Source organism: Alexandromys fortis, unplaced genomic scaffold, assembly GCF_014885135.2.
Source record: "Alexandromys fortis isolate MF-2015 unplaced genomic scaffold, M_Fortis_MF-2015_v1.1 scaffold_146, whole genome shotgun sequence".
Classification (NCBI taxonomy): domain Eukaryota; kingdom Metazoa; phylum Chordata; class Mammalia; order Rodentia; family Cricetidae; genus Alexandromys; species Alexandromys fortis.
Genome location: NW_026068042.1, coordinates 1,119,643 through 1,146,905, shown reverse-complemented (window position 1 = coordinate 1,146,905; position 27,263 = coordinate 1,119,643). Strand labels below are relative to the sequence as shown.

Below are 27,263 nucleotides of genomic sequence, written 5' to 3'. Positions count from 1 at the left end.
CTCCAGTAGGCTTCCTCTGAGGAGCTGGTTCACTGGTACAGGTGGGAACCACAGGATGAAGGTACAGAAAGGTGTGGTAGAGCACAGGGCAAACCTGGGCTCCGTGCACGATGTGTCCCTGAGTGCGGAGCCCCAGCATCACAGGAAAGCTGAGCATGACAGCACACATCTGTAGCCCTGTGAGCCCCAGGGGGACAGACACATGAAGGCTCCAGAAGAGCTAAAATGGTAAACTGCCGGCCAGTGCAAGAGCCTGCCTCAAAAACAAAACGTAAGGTGGAGAGAATCAGAAGCCACCCGACACTGACCTCTGCCCTGCATGTGTGCACGTGTGCACGTGAACGCACCTGCACACACATGTCTACATAAAGTCCAAGGATTCAAAAGGAAGGTGAGAGCCTAGCCTGGCACCCAGGAGCCTTGGCTGAGGGTCATGGTGCAGAAGAGGGTCCTGGCACATGGAGGTTGCAGTGGTGGGGCAGCAGGGAGGCAAGGACACCGGTGGGGGGGGGGGGGGTACAAGAAGGCCACTGGGTTTCGGAACTGTTGAAGGTCATGGATGTTAAGCCCTGCCTGGACACAGAGAAATGGTGTCTCGGGGTAGTCGCCGGGTATTTGGCAAAAACAAGGTCCAAGTCGCCCCATTGGGGGTCCAAAGCCCACTGCAGAGGAAAGGAAGACTGGGTGTGTTTTTAAGTGATGAGATGGGGAGGGCAGATGGGGGTTTGGGGCTCACTGGACCTTCTGCAGCACCAGATTCAAGATTTCAAGATTCAGCAGAGATCTTCCTTCACAACCCTGGTGTTGGGGGATGGAACCCAGGGCCTTGCAGGCATGCTAGACAAGCATATGCCACTGAAATTCTTGATAGGGTAGGATAAATGCCATTTTAACAGAGTCATCCAAAATGCCAGAGCAGGAGGTCTCAGCAGGTAGCGACCACCCTGTTCTCGTGAGAAGACAAGTTGCAACCCACCAGCACCAGGGCACTCCCAGGTAGGGTGACAAAGGATGTATAGAAGAAGCCCCGCGTTCTTTTCAGCAAGCAATAGCCACATACAGGGTCAGGTTTGTTATTTCTGGTCCAAAGAGCCTCCTGCAGAGCCTAAGGGACGGGATAAAAGTGGTCCTGTGTAGGCTCACGGAGACACCCGTGCATACACTCTACCTCTCCTAGGTTATTCCCTCAATTCACTGCCTTAGCCCTTCTTTCTGCTGGTCCACCCCAACCGCCTTTCACCCAGCATCCTTGTCCCTGCCTCTGCATCTCTCCCTGCTTCTTGGGCTCTGCCCCCCCCCTCGACTTCTAGGCCTCCCCTGTGCCCCTCCCGTGGGTGCCCCTCCCTGGACTACAACCCCCAGGCGCCCCCAGCCCCGGGGCGCTGCGCATGCCCCCTGCTCCCCGCCCCCTCCTGCTCCCCCTCCCTCCCTTCCTCCTCACCTCCCTCCGCCCCCCTCCCCCGCGCCTCGGCTCCCGCATCCCTCCATCCAACCCTGTGCCGCAGCCGCATCGCCACCGCAGCCCAGGCAGAGCCCAGTCGGCCCAGGCCCCTGTCTCTGCCTGGCCTCAGCTCCCGCCCTCGCCCCTCACGCCGCGCACCTTATCCGCACATCCCTCGGAGGTCTAGCCCGGTGCCCCCAGACCCCCGGCCTCCAGCAAAGAGGCAGGAGGCAGAGAGAAGCAGCGGAGGCGGGAGGACGAAGAAGGGGAGGAGGAGCCCGTCGCAGGATGAAGGATCGGACTCAGGAGCTGCGGAGTGTGAGCTAGGGGGTGGGAGAGGTGGGGAGGCGGGACCCTGTATTTGGGGAGCGCGTTGGAATGGAGTGGGGGAGATCCTGTGACATGGGGGGGCAAATGATAAGACTAGAGGTTAGAAGCCAAGAACCCGAGCATCTCCTGGCACCTGATATCCAGTTACCCTGCAATTGGAGGACAGTGGCTGGAAGGAGTTGAAGGCCATTGAGACACAAGGGGGCAGGAGAGGTCTCAGGGGCTTGGGCAGCCCATATGCCCAGGGGGGCCCTGGGTCTAACCTGGGGATGGGAGAGAGCGAATGTCAAGAGCAGACTGGGGGGACACCATCCTCCCTGGAGCTGGTTTGTCAAATTGGACGGATGGAGGTGGTTACTGGCCAGGCCGGGTCCAGCAGGACCCAGATTTGGGGTGCTATGGAGGACACAGGTTGAGACTAGATGCCAGCACCTAGCAGTGAATGAAGTGTGTCGTGGTGTTGGTGATGTGTGTGTGTGTGTGTGTGTGCACGCAAGCGCACTAGTGTGTTGCTCCGTGGGGAGAGGGCACTGCTTACAGGGGGGACTGTAGGGGGGAACTGAGTTCCCCTGGGCCAGAGCCTCAGCTGAAGTGACCCCAAAGGTGGGAGAGGAGAGGCAGATTCACCCACCAGGTCACCAAATTGGGTTGTGTGACATAGGCCACATAGTGTTCGGGGGAACTGGGGCATGGGAGCAGCCAGGGGCAGGCTGCTGGCGACCAGGGCCTAGGCTCCAAAAGGCCTGGAGGGTTGGGGGAGGATAGGTCAGGAGCTTGCAGGGGAGGCTGTTCTTTGGAGGGACTGTGATGGCCCTATGAGAATGATTTCGGGGCAGGGAGGGTACGGAAACATTTGGAGAATGACATGGGCCCGAGGAGGCTGAGGTGGCAGTCTGCTGTGTGATGGTGGCCACTGGCCCCTGTGTCCTGATGGAGTGGGTTATGCCAGAATTCCAAGAGACTGTTACTCCATCTGACAGATGAGGAAACTGAGATTCAGGGATGGGAAGGGATTGCCCCAAGGTCATCAAGAAAGTGTTCTGTGTGGTGCAGGTCAAATGGCTCAGGGGCCTCCGGGCTGCCAGACTGACATGACCTCTTGGCTTCTGCGATACAAGTTGGAGAGTGGAGACAAAGCTCTGTTGTCAGGAAGCCTCTAAACTGGGGGACCCCAGTTTACAGGGGGTACAGGGAAAGAACACAGAGGCAGGAAACTGCTCGTGGAGGCAGGAGGAGCCGACAGTAGAGGGAGGAGAGATGAGGAAGATGGTAGTAGCAATGGCAACTCTAGTCTGCGTGTTTTATAGGAAATCACCTCTGATTACTGGCAATGCTATGTGAGTCTGGTTGTTAGCATGATCTCATCTCACAGAAAAGGGAGCAGAGGCTCAGAGACGTTAAGGAACTTGGCCAAAGTTACATAGCTAGAGAAAGGGCAGGATTCAAACCCAGACCAACAGCCTTAGTAGCCACTAAAGTAGTAGTCCAGGTGCAGTTTGCAAAGCAGGTTGTCATGGCAGCCCCATCAAATCCCAACCAACTTCCTGGTAAGGTAGATAGAGAGTCTGCTATGTCTAATATTTGGGAAAACGAAAGCCCAGAGGGTTTAAAGAATTTCCCCAGGCTTCACAGCTAAGCAAGGGAGAAAACAGAATTCAAACTCAGATCCCTAGCCGCCGAGACCATGCCATGATTCCTGAACCTAGAGAAATGTAATAAAGTGGGGATACAACTGTGGTAAAATTGGAGGGAGAGGGAGACAAGAGTGGGGAGCACTCCTCTGAGTCAGGGCTCCCTGCCCAGAGCTGAGGAAACCTGTGGCCAGCCTGGGAGCAGGACCAGGTGGCAGGGGCTGAGGGGGCTGGGCGAACACTGATGGTTTTGCTGTTAGTCACAGCTTAGGCAAAGTGGAGGTTTGGGAGGGTGCTGGTGGGGTGGGGTAGGTAGGAGCTCCAGATGTCTGGAGTGTATGAGCCTCTGCCAGAGTTGAAAGCCAAGCTCTGGGAAGGCAGGGGAGACTCCGCAGGCCTAGGCCGGGAGGACATGGTGAATGCAGGGCCTGGTTGTCTTGCCAGAGCTCTGTAGTGTTCCGAGGAGTTTTCAAAATCTGTTTATCCTACAGAGGGTAAGGGCCCAGACTTGGAAGTGAGATTGTCTGGGCTTATGTCCTGGCTTAGTTCCTTCATGTGTGACCTTGGGCAAGTTATTGACCTGTCTAGTACTCAGGGTGGTTTGCTGGTGGTGGGTAGGTTTTTGTTTGTATCCTGAACTCTGTGTGTGCATCTGTGTCTCTGAGTGTGTATATCTGTGTGTGTGCATCTGTGTCTCTGTATGTTTCTGTGTATGTCTCTCTCTGGTGTGTGTGTGTGTGTGTGTGTGTGTGTGTGTGTATGTGTGTGTGGTGCTGGGATTGGACTGAGGTATTGAATACACCAGGCAGGTACTCTGTCATTGAGCTCCATCCCAGCCTCAGTCTCTTCCTGCGTAATTTGAGTGTAACGGTACTACCTGGTTTCACAGGATTATTTGGAGAATTGAAAGTTAATTAATCCAGGTGCCTAAGACGGCCTGCTGCACAGCAGCGCTGTGTGGTTGCTATTCCCAGGTGACTTTCCAGTTTCTCTGGAGCATCACATAAACCCACGTGGATGACACCTAAGTAATTCTGGAATTGCCCGAGGGCTACAGAAAAAAAGACAGACTTGCCAGAGGTGCCACAGCTGGTGGAGCTGGTGTTGAACCAGGGCTTTCTGTCTCTTTGGGTTGGGCACTGGGAGGTACTAGGCTGGACATAGCTCCTTGCAGTGGGGAGGCCTCAGTTGAGTAGGTGTCCCAGGTCCAAGGAGGAAGCCAGCCGAGACAGAGTGAGAGAAAAGAGGAGGACGTGTGCCAGCTTGGGGTGGGAGGGCAGGGGGAGGAAAGAGGGAGGGGAAGCTTGTAAGAGCAGGCGGAGACTAACAGATTCAATCCCTCCCCTTGCCTGGGACTTTTCTCTGCCTTGCGTTCTTCGCGCGTGTTTCTTTTGCCCGTGAATACTGTTCCCATTGCCTTAAGTCCAATTTCTCCCGCATGGCAGCACGATTGGACTCAACTCAAATGTCACCTCCCCGGAAAGACCCTCCCTGGCCACCTGAATAAAGTGCCACATGCGTGTTCCCAACACACACACACATGCACACACACACATGCACACACACATACACACACATGCACACACAACACACACATATATGCACATACATGCACACAGACATATACACACAATACACATATGTGCACATACATGCATGCACACACGCGTGCTTGCACACACATGCACACATGTGCACACACAACATGCATATGTGCACACACATGCATGCACACACACGTACCACACGTGCACACACACATGCGCAGACACTCGCGCGCATACATACACACACACACACACTGTATATCTCCGTCTGCTATTTCACACTTAGGCACTATCTTACTCATTTGTCACTGTTTGCCGGCCCCGCCCCCAACACACACCTGCAGCTGCTTGGAGACAAACCCTTCCTTCCCAGGCCCAGGCTTCTTTACCCCTAGTGCAATCATATTTATTTGTTAGTTGAATGAGTGACTTGGGGACGCAGGAGGATCAGGAAGGGAGCAGGTGGGCTCGGTAGCCTGATGAGAGGAAAAGAAGGAGCAAAGAGTCAGGCTGGACCAGGGAAGGTGGGGGAGGAGAGGCCCAAGCCAAGGAAGCAGATGGGCAGAATCGTGAGGGTGCCGGAGGGGTCTGATGACGTAGGGCTTGCACCTTGAAGAGCCTGGGTAGGGAGTACATGGTGGTGTGTGTGAGCATGTGTGCATATAATCCCCTCAGCTCAATCTCCAAAACCACACACATGCACACACACATGTGCGCACACGTGTGAACATACACATACACACACCAGAACGCTCTTATTGCTGATGTGAACACCTTTGACTTTAAAGAGCCAGATGGAAGCTAGGGGATTGGATCAAATGCCCCACACAGCCAAGGAGGCTTCGGAAGGTGACAGGAGCTCTTCCTAATCTCCTGAATCCTCCCAGGTGCTCAGCAATTGGTGGACACTGACAAGCAATGCCCTGCCACCCACCAACACCTGATTGGCTGATCACCTTCGGGCAAGTTATGTAATCTTCCTGTGCCTCAGTTTTTTTAATCTGTAAAATGGGAATAAGAACGTCTACTTTGTGGCGCGATCGTGAGATTAAATGTGAGGAACTGCTGGACACGGGCTTGCTCCTGTAATCCCAACACTTGAGAGGCTGAGGCAGGAGGATTGCTGCAAGTTTGAAGCTACTCTGGGTCACATAGTGAGACCCTGGAAAGAAGTGGGCGGAGGGACAGAGAAATAGAGGGAAAGAGAGCGAGTCCAACAGCTCTCTTTGTAGCCAGGTAGAAATAGAGGGACTGCCACCTGTCCGTGGCATGGATGGAAAAAGCCTTGAGATCCGATGGGTCCCCTTTCCAGCCCCACCTCCAGTCTTGTTTACTATGAAGCCTCAGGCAATAGAGCCACCTGTCTGAACTGTCTCCTCATCTGCCACACAGAAGGCCCAGGGCTCAGTCCGCCCTCACCAGACACTCCCCACTTGCAGCACCAGTCATCTCCCTGCCTGTCTCCTTGCTTCCCCTGCCCTCTGTGGGAGGAGACTGCCATCTCACAAAGGAAGGTACGAGGCCTTGATATTTATTTATTTATTAAAGATTTCTGATTCTTCCCCGCCACTACCTCCCATTTCCCTCCCCCTCCCCCAATCAAGTCCCCTTCCCTCGTTAGCCCAAAGAGCAATCAGGGTTCCCTGCCCTGTGGGAAGTCCAAGGACCACCCACCTCCATCCAGGTCTAGTAAGGTGAGCATCCAAACTGCCTAGGCTCCCACAAAGCCAGTTCGTGCAGTAGGAACAAAAACCCATTGCCATTGTTCTTGAGTTCTCAGTAGTCCTCATTGTCCTCTATGTTCAGCGAGTCCGGTTTTATCCCAGGCTTTTTCAGATCCAGGCCAGCTGGCCTTGGTGAGTTCCCGATAGAACATCCCCATTGTCTCAGTGTGTGGGTGCACCCCTCGCGGTCCTGAGTTCCTTGCTCGTGCTCTCTCTCTCAGGAGACTATTGTAAGAATTAAACGAGCCAGGCGGTGGTGGTGCACGCCTTTAATCCCAGCACTCGGGAGGCAGAGGCAGGCGGATCTCTGTGAGTTCGAGGCAAGCCTAGTCTACATAGTGAGTTCCAGGACAGGCTCCAAAGCTATAGAGAAACCTTGTCTCGAAAAAGAATTAAATGAGTAAGGACGGTGTTGATGCAGTTTGTAACCCAGCACTCGGGGAGCAGAGACAGGAGGATTCCAGGTTAGAGGCTACTCTGAGCTACATAAGACTGTCTCAGAAAATACCAGGTGGTGGTGGTGGCTCACGCCTTTATTTAATCCCAGCACTCGGGAGATAGAGACAGGCAGATCTCTGTGAGTTCGAGGCCAGCCTGTCTAGTTCCAGGAAGAGCTAGTTCCAGGACAGGCTCCAAAGCTACAGAGAAACCCTGTCTCGAAAAACAAAACAAAACAAAAAGACTGTCTCAGAAAACCAAGAGCTGGAATGGTCACTCAGCGACAGAGTGTTGCCCAGCATGCACGAGGCCGTGGGTTCCCCCATCCCCCAGATCCATACTGAATTAAATGGATGAGCGTGTGCAGGATATACAGACAAGCACCCGGAACTCTGTAAAGCTCTGCTTGGATGTGTGTCAGAGCTGCAGTTGTGTCATTGCGTGTCATTACAGAGTGTGTTATGTGTTTGTTTGTTTTAGATAGGGTCTCACTATGTGGTCCTGTCTGGCTTGGGCCTAGCTGTGCAGACCAGCCTGGCCTTGAACTCACAGAGATTCACCTCCCTCTACGTAATTAAAAGTGTCACCATGCCAGGTAATGTCTGGTCTTGAGACAGGATCTTATTCTGTAGCCAGGCTGAGCTAGAACTCACTTGCTTCAAACTCATGGCAATCCTCCTGCCTCGGCTTTCCATGCTGGGTTGTAGGATTTTTACCACTGTATCTGTCACCTCACAGAGTTGTTTATCTACTATGTGTGAGTGTTTTGTCTGCACCTTCATCACAGCATGCCTGGTGCCCCCAGAGGCCAGAAGAGAATGTCTGGACTCTCTGGGGTTGTTGTTCCTGAGGGTTCTGAGCTGCCTCATGGGTGCTGGCTTGAAGCCTGGAGCCTATGGAAGGGCAGCCAGCTCTTCACCACCAAGCCATCTCCCCAGACCCTGGTCTTGTTTTGTTTTCAAGATTTTAAAGTAGATTTTATTTATTTTTGTTGTTGTTGTTGAGACAAGGTTTCTCTAGTAGCCTTGGCTGTCCCGGAACTCACGTGCTGTAGACCAGGCCAGCCTCGAACTACTGCATCCCCACACCAGACTCTAAAAATATTGTGTCTGTGTGTGTGTGTCTGTGTGTGTTTGCCTGCACTCATGAGTGCTGAGTGAAGGAACCTGCAGAGACCAGAAGAAGGCATCAGATCCCTGGAGTGGAGTTACATACAGATGGTTTTGTGAACAACCCAACATGGATGCTGAGATCCAAACTTGGGTCCTCTGCAAGACCGACACACACTTTGAACAGCTGAGCCGTGGCTCCAGCCCCCTCTTACAGAGTCTTGAAGAAGGTCAGACAAGATGAGGAGAACGTGAGAGGCAGTGGCAGACGGCCCTGTGGCGGGGTTGCCGGGGTGCAGCAGGAGCCGGCCTGGGAGGGAAAGGAACCAATGGCAAACAGTGGCCTGGGCAGCAGTTCACTAGAGCCTTGGGAAGCAGGCCATGTTCCTGGATCATGGTCTCCTGGTCCTACTTGGCCTTGGGCAATTCACTGCCCTTTGCCCACCCTGGCCCCGTGCTCCTTCATGGATGAAATGAGAACAGTATTTGTTTAATTGATCTCACTGGGCTGTGGTGGTGAGGATCAAAGGGGATTATGATTGTGAACATGTTTGGACACCCAGAGGGATTTTAGCTCTCTGTAATTATTAGCCCAACCAAGTCATACTCAGGTCCTTCTCAAGGGCAAGTAGGGAGGTAACTTAGATACTCTAGAAAGTCTAAGGAGAGAGGTCCTGAAAACAGCAGGAGAGACTGAAATCAGACTCTAGGATGGACTTCAAGTCGGCACGGGAAGGGAAATAGTCAGAGAAGAGGAAGGTTCCCGGGTACCTAGACCAGCCAGGGTTCTCCTGACCTGCATGAAGCTGGTGGAGGGTGGGCGGGTGGAGGATGGGAAGGTCAGCAGGAGGCTGTGACCCTGGAGGCTGGGAAGCTGGAAAGTTCCATAAGAAACTAGTGCATCCTAAAGATGAGTCCCCTCTCAGAGGCCTGCAGGGCCAGCATCTGCCAGGGGCAGTCCTGGGACAGAGAGAGACTGGAGAAGCCAGAAGTCTCAGAAGGACCTTTGAGACCCTCAAGTTTGAATAGAGCAAGACCTGGGCAGAATCACGTGACTTTCTGGCCTCCCACAGAAGGTGTCTTCTGGGTTGTGCTGGTCCCAGAGTTGCCCAGGATCTGTGGATCCCAAGTGATCTTGGTGTCTTGGTTGCATCTTGGTCCCATCTGGCTCTGTGTAGGTTCAGTCTGAACAGATGCATCTGAGCCAAGAGCTGTTCCTTCTTCTCCTGTCGTCTGATCTGCTCCAGGCGGGGTCAGCTCGCTGCTTCAGGTCCCAGAGGCTCCACTTCCAAGCAGCTGCTGCCTGGCTCCTGTCTTGATCTCATGCAGGCTCTCTTGGCTGCATTCTATCTGAACTCTGGCTCAACCTGTCTGGGTGTCAGGCTGACCCCCTTAACTTTCCACTGGGGTTGATTAGGGCTCCATACTTAATGTCTGTCGATGGCTAAGTTCAACTTTGCCTTTGGGAATTCTGTCCCAAGCAAAGAAGAGTGGGGATCCCAAGGGAGCCCTTTTGTGCCTTCTGCCTAACTGGGTGAGAATGCCATCCTGGGGCTCAAAGAGGTTGGCTGAAAAGGCAGTACCGTCCTCCATGCCCCAGGGATGTGGCTGTTGGTCTGTGCGTTCACCCGTCAGTAAAGCAGCTCTGCCTGGGTCTGTATGCGGTGGATGTCAGCGCGGCAGTGAGGCTCCATGTGGGTGTTGGGAGCCTATTTCTGTGTGCCTGTGTGTCAGCTCTTCTGTCTGTGTCTCCGGTCTGCCTGGAGATGCCAGTGTGGGTGGGTATATCCCTTTGTGTCTCTGAGCCCTGAGGGTGGAGGCTTGAGCAGCTGCAGGTTGCAACTGGGAAATCCAAGTCAGAGAGAGTTGGTGGGTGTGCGGCTGGAAGGGACTGGAAGAGAACGAGCAAGCGACTGGTGTGGGGGAAGAGGGGGTCTCCAGCAGCAGAGTGCAGCGGGAGGAGGAAGGCGTGGGAGGAAGCAGGTCAGAGTGCTGCCGACCCGGCTCAGCCAGCCCTTGCCGGGCCTGGCTGTGCTCGCTCAACTTGGCACCAGCTACTGGCAGCTTGGCACCCATGCGACCTTCCATAAGGGAATGAATGGTCAGGTCGGGGCAGGGAAAGGGGAGACCCGAGCAGGCGCTGCTAAGGGATGGCGGGAAGGTTCAGAGCCCGGGAAAGCATTCTAGAATCCTCATCAGAGACCAGAGGTGACCATCACAAACGTGACAACTAGCTGGTTGTTGAAATGTTGCCATTTGTGTCTAGCAATGAATAGCGACAGCCTCAACTAATGTCTCTTTCAGAGAGACCAGACTGAACACCCGAGGCTGTTCCTATCTCAGGGAACGCCTTTAGCTGACTCCTTTAAGGTACCCTGGCATCCGAGACATTGTTCTTCAAGTAACCCAGTGCTGGCTCTGACTGTTGTCCTTGCCAGCCCTCCTGACTAGGACCCTTCCTAGGCTCCGAGTCTAGAACTGGTGCCATCCGTGTGTGAGGCAGGTAGGGGACCAGAGGGCAGGCGCATCAACCTTGGGGAGCGGGGTAGGACTGCTCACTGGTCTGGCCTTGCTCTGCTCTGCAGGCGAAAGACAGCGATGATGAAGAGGAGGTGGTCCACGTGGATCGAGACCACTTTATGGATGAGTTCTTTGAACAGGTAGAGCCCCCAGTAGCCCTGGCCGAGAACCGTGCCCCTCCCCAGCAACATCCTTTGCCCTGTGCACCCCTTTTCCTGCACACTCCTTGGCCTTCTGGGTTTGGCCCATTTCACTGAGCACTGGCTAGTTGTCCTGATCCCCTCATCTGGCCCACCAACTTGGGTGAGGTGGCACTGAGTTCCTGCCCAGGTGGAAGAGATCCGAGGCTGCATCGAGAAACTGTCTGAGGACGTGGAGCAGGTGAAGAAACAGCACAGCGCCATCCTCGCAGCCCCCAACCCGGATGAGAGTGAGTGCCACTTCTTCAGGGGGACTCGGGGGCCAGAGCCCCATCCAGGTTCTCACTTCCCTGTTTGCCCCCCCCCCCCCCCCCCAGAGACCAAACAGGAGCTGGAGGACCTCACGGCAGACATCAAAAAGACCGCGAACAAGGTCCGGTCCAAGTTGAAAGGTGAGCGACTGAGTGACGCAATCCTGAATCGGCGGAGAAAGATCTCCGCTGCGCACTGGACAAAACAGGTCCCTGTCGGCAGTGCCCACAGGCTTCTGGGGACCAGATTCCTATTCAGGGAGCTGATTGGGAAGTGAGCTGGGTAGGGTTTCCGCCTGAACTGCACCTAAGAGCCATCAATCAGAGGAATGCAGATTTCCAGTCAGTCAAGGTGGTGATGACCTATAATCCCAGCACTCAGGAAGCTGCCACAGGAAAAGTCAGAGTTTCCAATGAATGTGGGCTACATAATGAGACCCTATTTCAGAAAATCCAGGGAGAAAGGGAGGGGGGAAATGAAAGAAACATCCTCCTCCAAGGTTTTAATTTTGTTCAGACCTCATTTGTCCTGAAGAGGCTCTGAGCACGACACTGAGCACCCAGTAGGTGGCTCAGCAAATGCTTCTGAATTAGTATCCTCGGCTCAGGACAGATTGGACCGTGTGGCTGACATCAGGGGCTGGCACGCTTTCAGGAGGGCCTTGCCAAAGGCTCATGCATCCACTCTAATTTAAGGACTTGGGTGCTGGTAATAATCACCTTCCCCCAAAGCACTGTGGGCTGGGAACCTCCTCGTCGGCTGATGCCAGGGGAAGAGCAGTGTTAAGGAGCTGCCACTGGCGTGCCGTGGTAATTGAGCAGCAGAAGATAGTTACCAAGTGCCTGCAGCCCTGAGGCCCGTTGCTGAACTTTAGACAGGCTTTATCAAGGGCCTGTCCCCCAAACCATTAGCCTTCCCTGGGGCGATGAGGAAATAAGCTTCATGTCCTTTTGGACTGGGGGGGGGGGGGGGCCTTCTGGGAGCCTCTGATGCTGACCTGTAAAGATAAGCCCTTTGTGGGTGTGCTCTGGGGTCATGGTCATGTAATCTGCAGGGGAGGAGTTCAGCCTGTGAGGTCCACTCACTGCGGACAGTCCCTGTCCGTGTCCGCAGTTTGCTTGTCAGTATAGTAGGAGAAACTGAAGCAATTATAAAATTTTTTTTCCTTATATTTTTGACAGCGGAATATTTTTCTCCAGATGAAGTCTTACCAAGAATCTCAAATAGAAAACATAAAAGTTGCCAGATGTGGTGGCGCACACCGTTAGGCTCAGCGCTAGGGAGGCAGAGGCAGGTAGATCTCTATGAGTTCGAGACCAGCCTGATCTACATAGTGAGTTCCAGGAGAGCCAGAGTTGTAAGGTGACATTTTCAAAACAAACTCCATAAAACTCAGGTTGCAGAGAGGCATAATAGTGTGCCCCTATAATTTTAGCACTCGGTGGGCTGAGGTGGGTGGGCGGGTCACAGGTCCAGGACTCCATGGTTTCTTCAGACCCATTGTGTCCTGATCTAGAACACGTTCTAGGAGGCCACGAGGAAAACATTGTGGTCAGGGGTTCAGGAATAGTTTCAGACAGGAGACAGGAAAAGTGAAGATCGTTTAAGAAATTGACCAGACACAGAGAGGTGGTGGTGCACGCCTTTAATCCCAGCACTCAGGAGGCAGAGGCAGGCAGATCTCTGAGTTTGAGGCCAGCCTGGTCTTCAAGAGCTAGTTCCAGGACAGGCTCCAAAGCTACAGAGAAACCCTGTCTGTCATGGAAAAAAAAATTGACCAGGAAAAAAAAAATCCCATCTTTTTCACTTTTTTTCCAGTTGGTGGCAACAGGGTGACCTTGAAAAGTCGTCTTAGGAATTCAAACCCCAGTTTCTAATGTGAAATACCAACCAATATCACTCAGTTCCCAGAATCATTGTACAATACCCCTCTACAAAGAGTTGGCCCTAGCCCCAGGTCTTATAACATGGCCCAGCAGGACGTAGGTCCCTGGATCCCTGGTGGTGTACGCCTGGTGCTTTCTCTGAGCTGGCCCAGCCGGCAATAGCACTCAGTCAGTCGTTCCTGCTTCTGCCTACAGGAGAGTCTTGAGGTGCCATCTAGCTCCATTCCTCCCGACTGCCAGGAGGACAGAGAGATGGCATTCTCAGGATTGGCCCAGAGGTCCCGAGTCTCAGCAGCCTGGGTGATTCATCCCTGCTGCACTTTCTGATCTTAATGTGAAGAAGCTGTTCCTGCAAGCTCTGCTCAGAAAATCTGAGTAATGGAGTCGGGAATCCACGGTCCAGAAGCAGTACAAAACATCCTTTAGAAGTGGAAACTCAGCCGGGCAGTGGTGGCGCGCACCTTTAATCCCAGCACTCGGGAGGCAGAGGCAGGTGGATCTCTGTGAGTTCGAGGCTAGCCTGGTCTACAGAGTTAGTTCCAGGACAGGCTTCAAAGTTACAGAAAGAAACCCTGTCTTGAAAAATCACGAATACCTATGTAGGAAGGTAGATAGATAGAAGTAGGAACTCAGCTAGGCAGTGGTGGTACATGCCTTTAATACCAGCACTTAGAAGGCAGAGTTGGAGGCCAGCCTGGTCTACAGAGTAAGTTCCAGACAGCCAGGGCTACCTAGAGAAACCTTGTCTCAAAAAAACAAAAGATAAAACAATAAAGAAGCAGAACTGACAAGACAGGCAGGGCAGGAGAGCTATGTTTTCTCTGTTAGAACATCTACCTGTAAGCTACAGAATTCTCATGAAAGGATGGCCACCAAAAAGTCAGAAGGTAGTGGGGGTCTTGCCTGTAGGAGCAGCTACTCAGAAAGTTGAGGCAGAAGTGTCTTTGAGTCCACAAGTTTCAGGCAATGTAAAAAACCACACCCTGCCTTTAAAAGCACACATGCACACAAAGTGCTGGTGGGTTTTGCTTTTTGTTTAGAGGTAAAAGGAACTGGAGACTACTTTGGGGGGTGTCCCCTCTAGCGAATGGACTATATTCCCTCCAAGGCAAAATTCTTCCATCAAAACAAAGCTTCTGTCTGGTGACCTTTTGACTCTGTCTTTCCCTACCTGCTTTAGGAAACTCCCTCAGATTCCTGCCTGCTTATTTGGCAGCCTGCAAAACTAGAGCTCCCCACAACTGTTTCTTTCTTTCTTCCTTTTCATGATTTTTTTTTTGTTTTTTTTTTTTTTTTTGTTTTTGCTTTGTTTTGTTTTTGGTTTTTGAGGCAGGGCTTCTCTGTAGCTTTGGAGCCTGTCCAGGAACTTGCTCTGTAGATCAGGTTGGCCTCCAACTCACAGAGATCTGCCTGTCTCTGCCTCCCAAGTGCTGGGATTAAAGGTGTGCGCAACCACCGCCCAGCAACCATAATTCCTTTCGTGGAGCATGATGTCTCTTCCCTTAGCCTGGACCCGACCTCTTCCTACACTCCAGATCCTGGTCCCTTTCTCCATCTCCAGCCTGTAACTGTGTCTTTTCTCCCATAGCGATCGAGCAAAGCATTGAGCAGGAAGAGGGGCTGAATCGTTCCTCCGCTGACCTGCGCATCCGCAAGACTCAGGTAAGCTCAGCGTGCAGGGGACCAGCCCAGGCAGGAGTGGTCTCTGTCGCGGGGGGGGGGGGGGGGGGGGGGGNGGGGGCTCTGGGCGGGGTTGTGCCAGACAGCAGAGCGAAGGATGGAGATACGGTTTTGAATTCGTGGGAAGCTGCTGCAGCATCCTTCTCAGCCTTGTGTTCATGACACCCTGTGTGTCTTTCCGATTCTCTAGCACTCTACTCTCTCGCGGAAGTTCGTGGAGGTAATGACCGAGTATAACGCAACCCAGTCCAAGTACCGGGACCGCTGCAAGGACCGCATCCAGCGGCAGCTGGAGATCAGTGCGTGTGCCCCTCCCCATCCCCAGACTCCCAGGACTTGACAGGCCCGCTCCACGGGTTCCTCCCTGGAGCCAGCACCTGGCCTGAGCCTGGAAGGGTGGGTCCTGGGTTCCTGTTCCCTTCACCCCACCACCTCAGACCCAGTTCCTGAGCAGGAAGTTCTTGTCCTCCACAGCCGGCAGGACCACTACCAATGAAGAACTGGAAGACATGTTGGAAAGCGGGAAGCTGGCCATCTTCACTGACGATGTGAGCCCCTGGGTCGGGTCAGGGTCTGTGGGGAAAACATTGGCCTCTCTCCTCCATGTCCACTCTGGAATCTCAGAGAATGGACAACTTGGACCAAGAACTGGGAGATTCCATGGGGGCGGAGCAGGAAGGCAGCTCCGTGGAAAGGGTCAATAGCGCTGCGGGGGCATTTTTTCACACTTGCAGGGTTTTTGTTTGTTTTTTGAGACAGGATTGTTTCAAGACTCACAATCCTCTTGGCCTCAGCAGGAAGTACAGGGGTGCACCATCGTGTCTACCCCTCATTTAATCGTCTCCAAAATCTTGAAGGTAGCTCCTTTCTCAGATGAGGAAAATTGAGCCAGAAGGTGAAATAACTTGCGAAGAACTTGACTCCAGTCTTAATTTCTTTTTCTTTTTTTTTTTGTGTGTGTGTGTTTCCTTTTTTTTTTTTTTAATTGATAGTTACTGAGCTCTACATTTTTCTCTGGTCCCCTCCCTGCTCTCCCCTCCCCCTTCAACCCTCCCCCATGGTCCCCATGCTCCCAATTTACTCAGGAGATCTTGTCTTTTTCTACTTCCCATGTAGATTAGATCTATGTAAGTCTCTCTTAGTGTCCTCATTGTTGTCTAAGTTTTCTGGGATTGTGGTTTGTAGGCTGGCTTTCTTTGCTTTATGTTTAAAAACCACCTATGAGTGAGTACATGTGATAATTGTCTTTCTGTGTCTGGGTTACCTCACTCAAAATGATGTTTTCTAGCTCCATCCATTTTCCTGCAAAATTCAAGCTGTCGTTATTTTTTTCTGCTGTGTAGTACTCCATTGTGTAAATGTAGCACGTTTTCCTTATCCATTCTTTGGTCGAGAGGCATTTAGGTTGTTTCTAGGTTCTGGCAATGACAAACAAAGCTGCTATGAACATAGTTGAGCACATGTCCTTGTGGCACGATTGAGCATCCTTTGGCTATATACCCCAAAGTGGTATTACTGGGTATTTATTTATTTATTTATTTATTTATTTATTTATTATGTATACAATATTCTCTCTGTGTGTCTGCCTGCAGGCCAGAAGAGGGCATCAGATCTCATTACAGATGGTTGTGAGCCACCATGTGGTTGCTGGGAATTGAACTCAGGACCTTTGGAAGAACAGGCAATGCTCTTACCCACTGAGCCATTTCTCCAGCCCCTTACTGGGTCTTGAGGAAGGTTGTTTCCTAGTTTTCTGAGAAATTGCCACACTGACATCCAAAGGGGTTGTACCAGCTTGCATTCCCACCAGTAATGCAGAAGTGTTCCCTTTTCCTCACAACCTCTCCAGCATAAGTTGTCATCAGTGTTTTTGATTTTGGCCATTCTTACCCGTGTAAGATGGAATCTCAGAGTTGTTTTGATCTGCATTTCTCCGATGACTAAGGATGTTGAACATTTCCTTAAGTGTCTTTCAGCCATTTTAGATTCCTCTGTCGAGAGTTCTCTGTTTAGGTCTGTACTCAATTTTTTATTGGATTATGTGTTCTTTTGGTGTCCAATTTCTTGAGTTTTTTGTATATTTTGGAGATCAGACCTCTGTCTGATGTGGGGTTAGTGAAAAATCTTTTCCCATTCTGTAGGCTGTCGTTTTGTCTTGTTGACCGTGTCCTTTGTTTTACAGAAGCTTTTCAGTTTCAGGAGTTCCCCTTATTGTTTCTCTCAGTGTTTGTGCTGTTGGGGTTATGTTTAGGAAGTGGTCTCCTGTGCCTATGCGTTCAAGTGTACTTCCCACTGTCTCTTCTATAAGGTTAGTGTGGCTGGCTTTAAGTTGAGGTCTTTGATCCATTTGGACTTGAGTTTTGTGTGTGGTGATAGATATGAGTCTATTTTCATTTTTCTACATGTTGATATTCAGTTATGCCAGCACTTCTTGTTAAATATGCTTTCTTTTTTCCATTTGATATTTTTTGCTTCTTTATCAAAGATCAGGTGTTCGAAGATGTGTGGATTGATATCCGGGTCTTCTATTCAGTTCCATTGGTCCTCCTGTCTGTTCTTATGCCAATACCAGTCTGTTTTCAGTACTGTAGCTCTGCAGTAGAGTTTGAAGTCAGGGATTGTGATGCCTCCAGAAGTTCTTTTTTTTGTTTTGTTTTGTTTTGTTTTTCGAGACAGGGTTTCTCTGTGGCTTTGGAGCCTGTCCTGGAACTAGCTCTGTAGACCAGGCTGGTCTCGAACTCACAGAGATCCGCTTGCCTCTGCCTCCCGAGTGCTGGGATTAAAGGTGTGCGCCACCATCGCCCGGCTCAGAAGTTCTTTTATTCTACAGGATTGTTGTGGCTGTCCTGGGTTTTTTGCTTTTCCATGTGAAGTTTACCGTTCTTTCGAGGTCTTTGAAGAATTTTGCCGGGATTTTGATAGGCATTGCACTGAATCTGTAGATTGCTGTTGGTAAGAACACAGTCTTAATTTCTGAGTCAGAGCTCAGTGTGGTGCCTGAAGCGGCAGCGTTCCCCCCTCCCTGAGCCCACAGGACCCCGTTCTGTTACATGTGAGCACAGGGGCTTCCCCCAAACCCAGGTTCTCTTTCTCATTGTGGACGTGTGCTCTGGCCTGCCCAGTCCTGTGTCCATCTCTTCCTCTGTGGCCAGATGGCTTTGGGAAATGGGTGTAAGCAGATATAAAGTGTTCACTGTGGTTGTCTAAGAGTTTGCAGTGGAATGTGATATTTGTTGAGTTGACTCCGGTGGGCCAGTGGGACACCCCTCCTCCTTCCAATACAGCTCTCCTCAGGCTGTCTTGTCTCTGTGTGAGATTGGAGAGGAGCCTGGTGGGCAACTCCAAGAGGTCTTACTTTAGTGGGCAAGAGCTGGACTCTGGCCAGGCATGGTGGTGCACACCTTTAATCACAGTGCTTGGGAAGATCTCTGGGAGTTCAAGACCTGCTTGGACTACATAGCTTCCAGGACTACATAGGAAGACCTGCCTCAAATAAATAAATAAATAAATAAATAAATAAATAAAAAGGATTGACCTCTGCCCCCTGGCATTCCATTGTGGCCGTGGAAACCACCTTTATGGAACTCACTCAGTTTCACAACAATGTCAGTGGGGTTGGGGACCTGGATGGGCTGAGGAAAAGGCAGATGAGCCCTGGATGGGCTGAGGAAATGGCAGATGAGCCCTAAGTGTTGGCTAGGATTATTAATATTGGAGTCAAGGAAGATGTTAGGAGTTGTCATTGAGATGGATCTTACGATCCAACAGGATGGGGCTGGAGAAGTGGCTCAGTGGTTAAGAGCACTGGCTGCTCTACCAGAGGTCCTGAGTTCAATTCCCAGCACCCACATAGTGACTCTCAACCATCTGTAACTCTACTCCCATGGGACCCAATGCCCTCTTCTGGTGTGCAGATGATGTACGTGCAGACAAAACACCCATATATGGAAATAAATAAGTCTTTAAAAAAGACAAAAAGAGACACCAGGATCTGGGGAGAGATGGTTTAGTGGTTATGGCGCCAGAGTTCAACTGTGTCAGGCTCACAACATTCTGCAATTCCAGCTGCAGGGAATTCAAGTCCTTCAATCCACATGGGCAGCTGGGTTTACATTCTAGTGTAAACACGTACACATTTAAAAATCTAAGCTAAAAAGGAGAAGCAAATGAGTGTTTAGATAATGAGAATATTGGTGAAGAGCAGTCAAAATGTAGACAGGAGACAGGGACACTTGCAGGACAGCTGCTGGGTGACCTTGGTGCTTACAATAGGGGCAGGAAATATGGGTAGAAAGGGTCTATTTTGGGAGTGAGCTTGGTGTGAGGGAGAGTGAGAGGGTGGGGAGGAGGGTTGCTCCCCATGTGTGGCGGTGTGTGGCCAGGGTAATAGGGAGTCCTGTGGGTACAGAGGGAAAGCGATTGCCCACTGTGTTCTAAACTCAGTGGGAGCCAATGGCTGGGTCAGGAGCTGAGGGGACACTGTAGCTGTGAGCTGGAATTTCTCCTCCTGATCTCGAGACCGATGTGCATCTTGTTCTTATTTATCCCCTGCTTCATCTCACGAGGCTCCTGTTGACTTGCGGGCACACTGCCTCCACATCTGAGCCTCTGCCTTTTGCTACTTTCCCACCTGCTGTATCTTGCCATCGCCCGTCAGCTTTGACCATCTCTCTTCCCTGGGCTTCCCCGGTGTGTGTTCCACTACAGGAAGCCCTGGGGCCAGATTGCCAGCCTTCTACAAGCTTTATTTCTTGTAATTCAACAAACTTCTTTTGATGCTTATGGTGTTCCAGGGATTGTTCAAAGTTACATACACAGACACATTCAATTTCACAACAGTCTTTTGAGATAGGTGCTATTATGATCCTTCCTCCTTCCTTCCTTCCTTCCTTCCTTCATTCCTTCCTTCCTTTCCCTCCCTTCCTCCCTTCCTTTTCTTTTCTTTCTTTCTCTCCCTCTCCCTCCATCTCTTTTTTCTCCAGATAGGGTTTCTCTGTGTAGCCTTGGTTGTCCTGGAACTCACTCTGTGGACCAGGCTGACCTCGAACTCACAGAGGTTTGCCTGCCTCTGCCTCCCGAGTGCTGGTATCAAAGGCGTGCACCAGCACACCCAGCCTATGATCCATATTTTCTAGGTGGTGGCTAGCAAGGTCCAGAGAGGGTAAATAATTTGCCCAAGGACTTGTACCCGGCCCCTCTAACTGTTAAGTTGAAACCCTTACATGAACAAAGAGTGGTCACAGCCCCATTCTTCCTCGCACCGCCCTAGATCAAAATGGACTCGCAGATGACAAAGCAGGCACTAAATGAGATTGAGACCAGGCACAATGAGATCATCAAACTGGAGACCAGCATCCGAGAGCTGCACGACATGTTTGTGGACATGGCCATGCTCGTGGAGAGCCAGGTACAGGCTGCACCAGTCTGGGGGTCCCCACGAGCCCCAAGGATGCCTTTTCTAGCCGACCCTCATTCTCCCTTCTTCATATTCCCCCGTCTGCAGGGCGAGATGATTGACCGCATCGAATACAATGTGGAACATTCCGTGGACTATGTGGAACGAGCTGTGTCCGACACCAAGAAAGCTGTGAAATATCAGAGCAAGGCGAGGAGGGTAAGCCAGTGGAGGTGGCCTGATGGGGGTAGGAGATCAGTGGGCGGGGTGTGGCAGTTACGAAATGGGTGAGAGGCCTTATCTCTGGCTCTGACCTCTTCCTGTTTCTGTTTTCTCTCCCCTCTTTCCTCATGTCCTATATCCCGACTCTCCCTTCATTTGTCTGTCTGTCTATCTGTCTCTCTCTCTTCCTCTTCCCCTCTCATCTTTGCACCTACAGAAGAAAATCATGATCATCATTTGCTGTGTGGTGCTGGGGGTGGTCTTGGCGTCATCCATTGGGGGGACCCTGGGCTTGTAGGCCCCTACCCTTCTCTTCCCTCAGTCCCTCTCCACTCATTGGGAGCAATCCCCGCCCCTCACTCTCCCCTGCTCCGAGCTCACTCCCAAAACAGACCCAGGCAGTTTCAGCTCCTGCCACCCTCACGCACACCCTGGAGTCCCTGGCTCTGACTTTGCCATGGATCCCCCCTCCACCTTGCCGCACATAGATAACAGCAGGCGTGATCACACATGCACACCAACATGCATGCCGCGGGCACATGCTCAAGACGTGTGGACACCCCAGCGTGTATGTACTTGTGTAGATGTATGTAGATCCCCTGAACCTCTTTCTGCCACCTCCATCCTGTGTGGTCTGAACTTCCCTCTCTCCCGTTGCTGTGCAGACTGTGGCCGAGTAGAACACAGCAGCCCGCCATACCATAACCTGTCTTCTGTGAACAGACACGTGTAGTGCAGGTGTGTGTGTGTGCATAGATCTGTGGCCATACAATGTGTGTACATGGAGTTTTCTAAGTGTGAAAACCCAGTGCAAAAGCAATTCCTCCACTGACCTTCTCTCCTGTCTGCTCCATCTGGAGTGGGAGGTACATGTGAGGGAATTCCCAGCCTCCGAGGATCCAGGGAGGCCCAGAGACCACCGCACATGTCTCCTGTGATGTAGAATTCACAAACTCTCCTGGCTCAGTTACTGCCAGGGGTTCACGTCATTTCCTGGGGACTCCCCCCACCCGTCCGTCCGTCCGTGTGTGTGTGTGTGTGTGTGTGTGTGTGTGTGTGTTGAACTTTGAGTTCAGGGGAAGCAAGTGGAAACCTGTGTGTAAATGATAAAGATCCTGACTTAGTTTGTATGAGTGCGTATTTTCCCTAATAGATGGTGATGTAAAGGGCTTGTGCACAGGTCTCTCTCTCTCTCTCTCTCTCTCTGTGGTGTAGTGTTGATAATCTTCTCCTAGACAGAGCCATCCATGCTGTGAATCAGACACTAGTTTTGAATGGGTAGAGATAGCTGTCACTAAGCTACTGGAAGACGACTGTGTACGTGTGCACCCTTATGGACTTTCTACATGTTTCTGCTTCTGTGCATCACACGCACACACGTTTCTCTTTAAGTTCATGCTCCCCAGGTTTGTTTCTCCAGACTTAGTTGCTCCCTCCCTTTCCTCAGAACAGCGGCTCACACTGCTCCATCAGGAGTGTGCCAGTGCCGTGTCCTTCCTCTCCAGACCATCTGACGGGAGCACACACCCAGACTCTTACCTTTCTCTTTCTGCCTGACAGCAGTATTGAGCCTTGAACAACTAGCACGTCCTAGTGTGTTCACAAATGCCGAGGCTGAGGAAGTTCCAGAAAGGTGGTCACACACAGGGGCTGGGGCCTCACACACAAACAGCATGGTGCCCATCCTGGGCCACACCAGTTTGCACACAAACTGTCTCCTGGAAGGAGTGTGGTAGGCCTAAGGAGGTAAGATGCCAAGGGCTGCTCCAGACAGGTGGGAAACCATGGCATTTACCCTTTCTGCCTCTCAAACTCACCTCGAAGCTCTTGTTTGTCCTCACTGCCTCAGCCAATGCTCTGAACTCTTCCTCGAGGAGCTTGGGTTTGGGCAGCTGGATTTTACACACACCTGAGTGGCTACTTAGGGCCATCCTTGAATCTGTCCCTCAGACACATGTACTGCTGAAGCATCAGCCATGGCCACTACCACAGTTGGGTGACAGGGAGGTTGAGACAGGGAGCATCCTCCAGCGGTGAGGAATGGAGAAAGCCCTTCCACTGTGTGCACAGCTATGTGTGCACTTTGTGGGCTCTCTGGGAGCAGGCAGGATGTCAGCGGGATAAAGGACAGTGCTGCAAGTCCTGTGAACGTGTAGGCACACAGAGGGACATGTGTCCTGGCCTGCAGTTGGGTAGCCATGTGAAGTGTGTGTGAGCACAGGTGCATGCAGGACGAGGGGAGGGGGAGTCCCTGAAAATATGGCTTTCTAGATGGAAATGTTCTGAGCAAGCCCTGACAGCTCATCTCTTCCCTGCCTGTCTGTTTGAGCTCTGCCCACCTGGTGTGTATGCGTGTGTGCATGTGTGCATCCACATGTGTGTAACCCCCAGGTTAGCTGTGCTGAGGAGGGAGCCTGCCTATCCATTTCCAGAATACTCTTCAGCAGGACAGGAGTTCGCCCAGAGCTTCGTGCCCCCATCCTTGACTTCTCTGGAGATGCCAGAGGAGGCCCCAGCATCCACCCACTTCTTCCTTCAGCCCAGCCAGAACCCCCTTCAACCTAGGTGTTTCTAGCAGCCTCTCTTGACACCCCAGTCGCAATGTTCCCAAGGACAGACTGTGGCTGGCATGCTGCTTTTGCCTCTTTGAATGGCACTGGGCTCAGGGCTGCCCACCACTGGGCCTCAAGTGGATTAGCAGTCCTGAGTCTGCTGTAACCCAGCTTTCTACAAGACCTACACATCACATGATGGACAAGCTTGTTGACTGTTGTCCATATGCGTGTCCTGGATTGTCTGGGGGCTGGTGTCTTTTGCATGTTCTCAGATAAGTGTGTGTCGCCTGACCTCCACACACCTAAAACCATCAAGCCCAAATGTGCCCCCGTGGTGGTCCTAGGCCCAAGCCAGGACTCAATGCTTCCATTGTCCCTTCCTTGCCTCTTACAAAGCCCACCATGTGTCCGTCTCCTGTGCCCGTGGGTCATCACGCTCTTGTCATGCCTTGAGCGTGTACACATGATGTGTTCTGTGAACTCACCCTGCCCTGCCCACCTCACAGAGGACAAGATGGCTGGTCCCTAGCTCCCTTCTCCCCCACCTAGCCTCTCCCCACACCCCGCTGTGCAGCTGTGTGCGTTGGTGTGTTTCTGTGTTGCTGGCGTGTCACGTGATGTAGCCATGTTTGCTGACATGAGCCCCTGCCCCCTTTTTTTCTCCATTGGTTTCTAGAACTCTCTCCCTCCCCTCCCCTGAGGGGACAGGACTCCTGGGGCCTGGCTGGGGGCCCAGAGCCTGGCCACCCTCCTGTTAGCCCTCAGAGTCTTATTTCTCTCTATTGGTGATCAACTTGCAAATGGATCAAATACAGGAAATTTTGACCCCTGCCCCAGACCTGCATGTCCTGTCCCCAGAGCGCCCGAACCCTATCCTGGGCCAGGTTGGGCCTGGTGGGACGGGAGAAATAGCAACCAATCCAACAGCGGGCTTGCTGTGTGCTCACTTCCTTCTGTCCCCACATGGGACAGGCGCCGTGTTGACGGGAGACACTGGGGGGAGGGGAGACAACAGGTAGACACAGACTTGGAAAAGGATTTTAATCCAGGCTTGGCCTGATACCACATGGTTGGCCCCCTTGGCAGAAAGCTAACAATATCACAGGCACTGAATGTGGTTGGAGAAGACATGGAAACTCACTGATTTCTTCAGCTTTCTTTAAAGCAAATTAAAAGATAAATGTCTAAAAGAGATACACGTTTAAATAATGATCGAACTACAACCCCTTAAGGAGAGCCAGATGTGGCAGAAGCCAGGTCTGAAGACCACCTGGAGTAAGCAGACCAGCGTGAGCCCCTTCCTGCTTGAGAAACCAGAAGTGGGAAGGATAGTGAGACCATTTAGAAATCAGTTTTTACACTCAGCTGGCAGGCCTCAGGACCAAAGATAGGCCTGTTCCTAAACCCTGTTAGAACTTGGAGGCTGGGATAGCACCCAGGCTCAAGATCTATGTAGTTAAAACGTGGCACGGTTCCTACCACCCAGTCAGGCACCACAGCCTCTAGCTTCAGAAGGCAGTCGTTTCTCTCCATCCAGGCTCTGAAGGTTCAGGACCTTGAGTGTGTGCCACAGTGGCCTCCAGCCACTCCAGAACCCTCCAAGGTCTGCACCCAGTGAATGGTGCGGGCCTTGCTCTCTTCCCATGAGAAGAGGGGCTTGTAGCCAAAATGGCGCTGTGCCTTGTTGGTGCTGACAGTGAAGGTGGTGTTGGCCATGGCCAGAGTGTAGGGATTCAGCAGGGGTGTGTACAGCACCAGTGGGCGGAGCAGCCACTGCAGCAGGGCATTGAGGGTAGCCAGCAGCAGCAGCAGCCAGTAGGGCAGCAGTGGGTGGGTGCCTATCAGCCGAAGTCCACAGGGACCCAGAAACTCCATGTTGAAGTCCTCGTAGCTCTTATAAGGTGATTTATCATAGCAGAAATACACCTGGCCACCCATGAGTGCTGCCCGCTGCTCCAGCTCTCGGGCCACCAGCACGTGCATCCAAGCCACATTGCCTACCAGTAGGGAGGGAGGCAGATAAGCCCCTGAGGGCCCTTGGTCCAGGCCCCTGTTTGGCCCAAACCTCACTACCAACTGGTCAAGGTGGCTCTCCCCCACCCCTGTAGCCACCCGCCCTCCCAGATATCCCGTAGCTACTCGGTTCCTGTCTGGACGCTGCCCTTGTCTTTCTCTGGAGAACTGTCCTCACCCTGCTTCAGTGCTTGGCATAACCCATGACATGTCAGCCCTCCCAGCTGGCGTGGAGACTTTCTCTTGCGATCCATGCAGAAAGTGCCCACATGATCATCGTCTGCCTGAGCCCTCACAGGGCCAGGGGGACACTCGTGACTCTGCCACCTTCAGAGCCAGCCCCCTTGCGCTGCTCTCGGGCTCCCTTTGCCTTGCTCTGTCCTTACCAACATAGACTCGACCGTGCTCCACAGAAGCTGGGATGGCTCGAAAGAGCCGACCCCCATAGCGCAGTCCTTGGTTGTAGAACTCTCTTATGACCTGATGACCTTCACCGTAGATGCCCGTGGGTCGAAGGGCACATGTCACCAGGGGTAGCCCTCCGTTGACCTGGTGGCAAAGGGAAAATGTTGGAGCACACGCCTCTATCCTGGCCACCATGGGGCGGAGATGAATGCAAAGAAGCCTGGGAGTCAGGTTCTCCTCTACCTTCAGCACCCCAAGCCCTGTTTTTGCAGCCTACCTTCCTTCCATTGGCCTCCAGGACCAGTTGCTCAGCAAGGGCTTTGCTGCAAGGGTAGGGGTGCCTGTGGACTGCTTCATATGGGGTGTCCTCATTGCCCCTAGAGGGGGAGAAAACAGACTCAATGCTGGAGGTAAAGGGCCTCTGACATTCAGTGGGGCTGAGCTCACCTGTAGAAGGGGTGGCCCTTGATATTAGGTCCCACAACTTCCATGCTGCTTGTGTAGACCAGGAACTGAGTTCCAGTCTGTATACAAGCCTCAATCACATTCTGCGTGCCTGTGAAGGGAAGGGACAAATGCAAGCTGTCTTCTTCCTGCCTCGACATCTTTTTCGGCTTCACCCTGTGTGCAGGGTGAACCACCACAGGTCAGGAAAGGGTTGGGGAGCAGTGACGGGGCCCCGTGATCAGCAGGACAGGCTCTCACAGGAAAATCACAGGATGCCCATGCTAAGGTCAGGCCACATGCTAAGGAATGACGGGTGTCACACGGAAAAACATGTAGGTAGCACCTCACCCTGCACGTTCACTTTGTGGATGGTCTTTGGACTGGCCTTCCCAAACACATCCACCAGCCCAGCTGTGTGGATGACCACATGAGATCCAGCCACGGCAGCTGCCACCTCGTGGGCCTGAGTCACATCCCCCTGGATGGCGGTCACCTGCACAGGCCCTGGTGGAGAAGCCCAAGGCAGTGTCAGAGCTGAGGACTAAGCCTGCTGCTGAGTTTGGCCTGCATGCCCCTAGGGGACCACATGTTCCCTGTGACTCACCCATCCCGTCTGTGTGAGCTGGAGGACAGACATAGGAATCACCTTTTCCACAACTGCACAAATCCCAGTTTGGGGAGGTTGGGGCGCCATACCTACTGCCCCACTCAGTCACCTGTTTTCAGCTCCTCCAGCCAGGAACTGAGGTGCAGGTCAAAGACTCGCAGCTCCCGAAGCCTGGGCTCCTGCTCCAGCAGCATTCGAACAATACGCTCCCCCAGGAAGCCACAGCCACCTGTGACCAGGTAGACCAGTGTTGGCACCTGTGCAGGTTCTGCCATGCCCAGCTGTGGGAAGAGAACACCACTTGCTTCAATGATGTGTTTTTGCTAGAGGGGTCTAGCAGGTGGGACGATAATCTGGGTGGAAGAGGCTTAGTAGCTGTGGCTGCAGCTGTGTGCTGGCAGCCATCAGACTGCCCACCCTCTTACCCTAGTCACTCGGATTGGATGCAGAACGGGTTAGGGATTGAGGTGGATGGAAAAAATGACTGGGGATACTAAAGAAGGGAAAAAAGGGAAAGAGTCGTTTAGAAAGGGTGCAAGGAGGTGGTAAGGACTGAGCAAAGTAAGAGAAGGGCCCCTTGGGCTCAGTATCGTCTCTGCCTACCTGTAGCTAGTCCCAGGGAGTCCAAACTGGCCACTGGGAGAGGCAGTGTCCTGGGCTGGTGGGCCAGCTAGCTGCACACAGGCTTCCTTCCTTCCGCTTGCTCCTCCTCCCTGGCCCATTCCAGGAAGACCAGCCTAGCCTCCACCCCTAGGGGCGGGCAAGGGAGTCTGGAGGAGGGAATTCTCTTGCCAGAGTGCCCCCTGGTGGCCATTCCACTCTCTGTGGCAGAGGACAGAACCTGCCCACTTGCTAATGACG

At 52.4% G+C, this 27,263-nt stretch overlaps 2 protein-coding genes across 8 annotated transcripts; one reads left to right on the top strand and one right to left on the bottom strand.

Annotated features, from left to right (window-relative positions):
* Window positions 1-1,467: 1,467 nt before the first annotated feature.
* On the top strand, window positions 1,468-21,202 carry Stx1b (syntaxin 1B). Of its 6 annotated transcripts, none has more exons than XM_050165862.1 (10): window positions 1,468-1,759; window positions 10,806-10,880; window positions 11,071-11,170; window positions 11,258-11,332; window positions 14,667-14,740; window positions 14,949-15,057; window positions 15,233-15,306; window positions 20,028-20,165; window positions 20,262-20,372; window positions 20,593-21,202. In XM_050165862.1, exons 1-10 carry the CDS (start codon window positions 1,730-1,732, stop codon window positions 20,671-20,673), a joined length of 867 nt encoding a protein of 288 aa, XP_050021819.1. In that variant the 5' UTR covers window positions 1,468-1,729; the 3' UTR covers window positions 20,674-21,202. The 6 variants fall into 6 exon arrangements, with proteins under 6 accessions (XP_050021819.1, XP_050021816.1, XP_050021818.1 ...); XM_050165858.1 differs by lacking the exon at window positions 1,468-1,759 and adding an exon at window positions 9,035-9,394; XM_050165859.1 differs by having other exon boundaries at window positions 20,028-20,372.
* On the bottom strand, window positions 15,723-27,127 carry Hsd3b7 (hydroxy-delta-5-steroid dehydrogenase, 3 beta- and steroid delta-isomerase 7). Of its 2 annotated transcripts, XM_050165864.1 has the most exons (9): window positions 27,006-27,068; window positions 26,828-26,895; window positions 26,512-26,683; window positions 26,144-26,299; window positions 25,796-25,904; window positions 25,626-25,725; window positions 25,330-25,492; window positions 21,209-24,927; window positions 15,723-17,704 (listed from the first exon to the last, which is right to left on the bottom strand). In XM_050165864.1, exons 3-8 carry the CDS (start codon window positions 26,675-26,677, stop codon window positions 24,479-24,481), a joined length of 1,143 nt encoding a protein of 380 aa, XP_050021821.1. In that variant the 5' UTR covers window positions 26,678-26,683; window positions 26,828-26,895; window positions 27,006-27,068; the 3' UTR covers window positions 15,723-17,704; window positions 21,209-24,478. The 2 variants fall into 2 exon arrangements, with proteins under 2 accessions (XP_050021821.1, XP_050021820.1); XM_050165863.1 differs by lacking the exon at window positions 26,828-26,895 and having other exon boundaries at window positions 27,006-27,127.
* Between the last annotated feature and the right edge of the window lie 136 nt (window positions 27,128-27,263).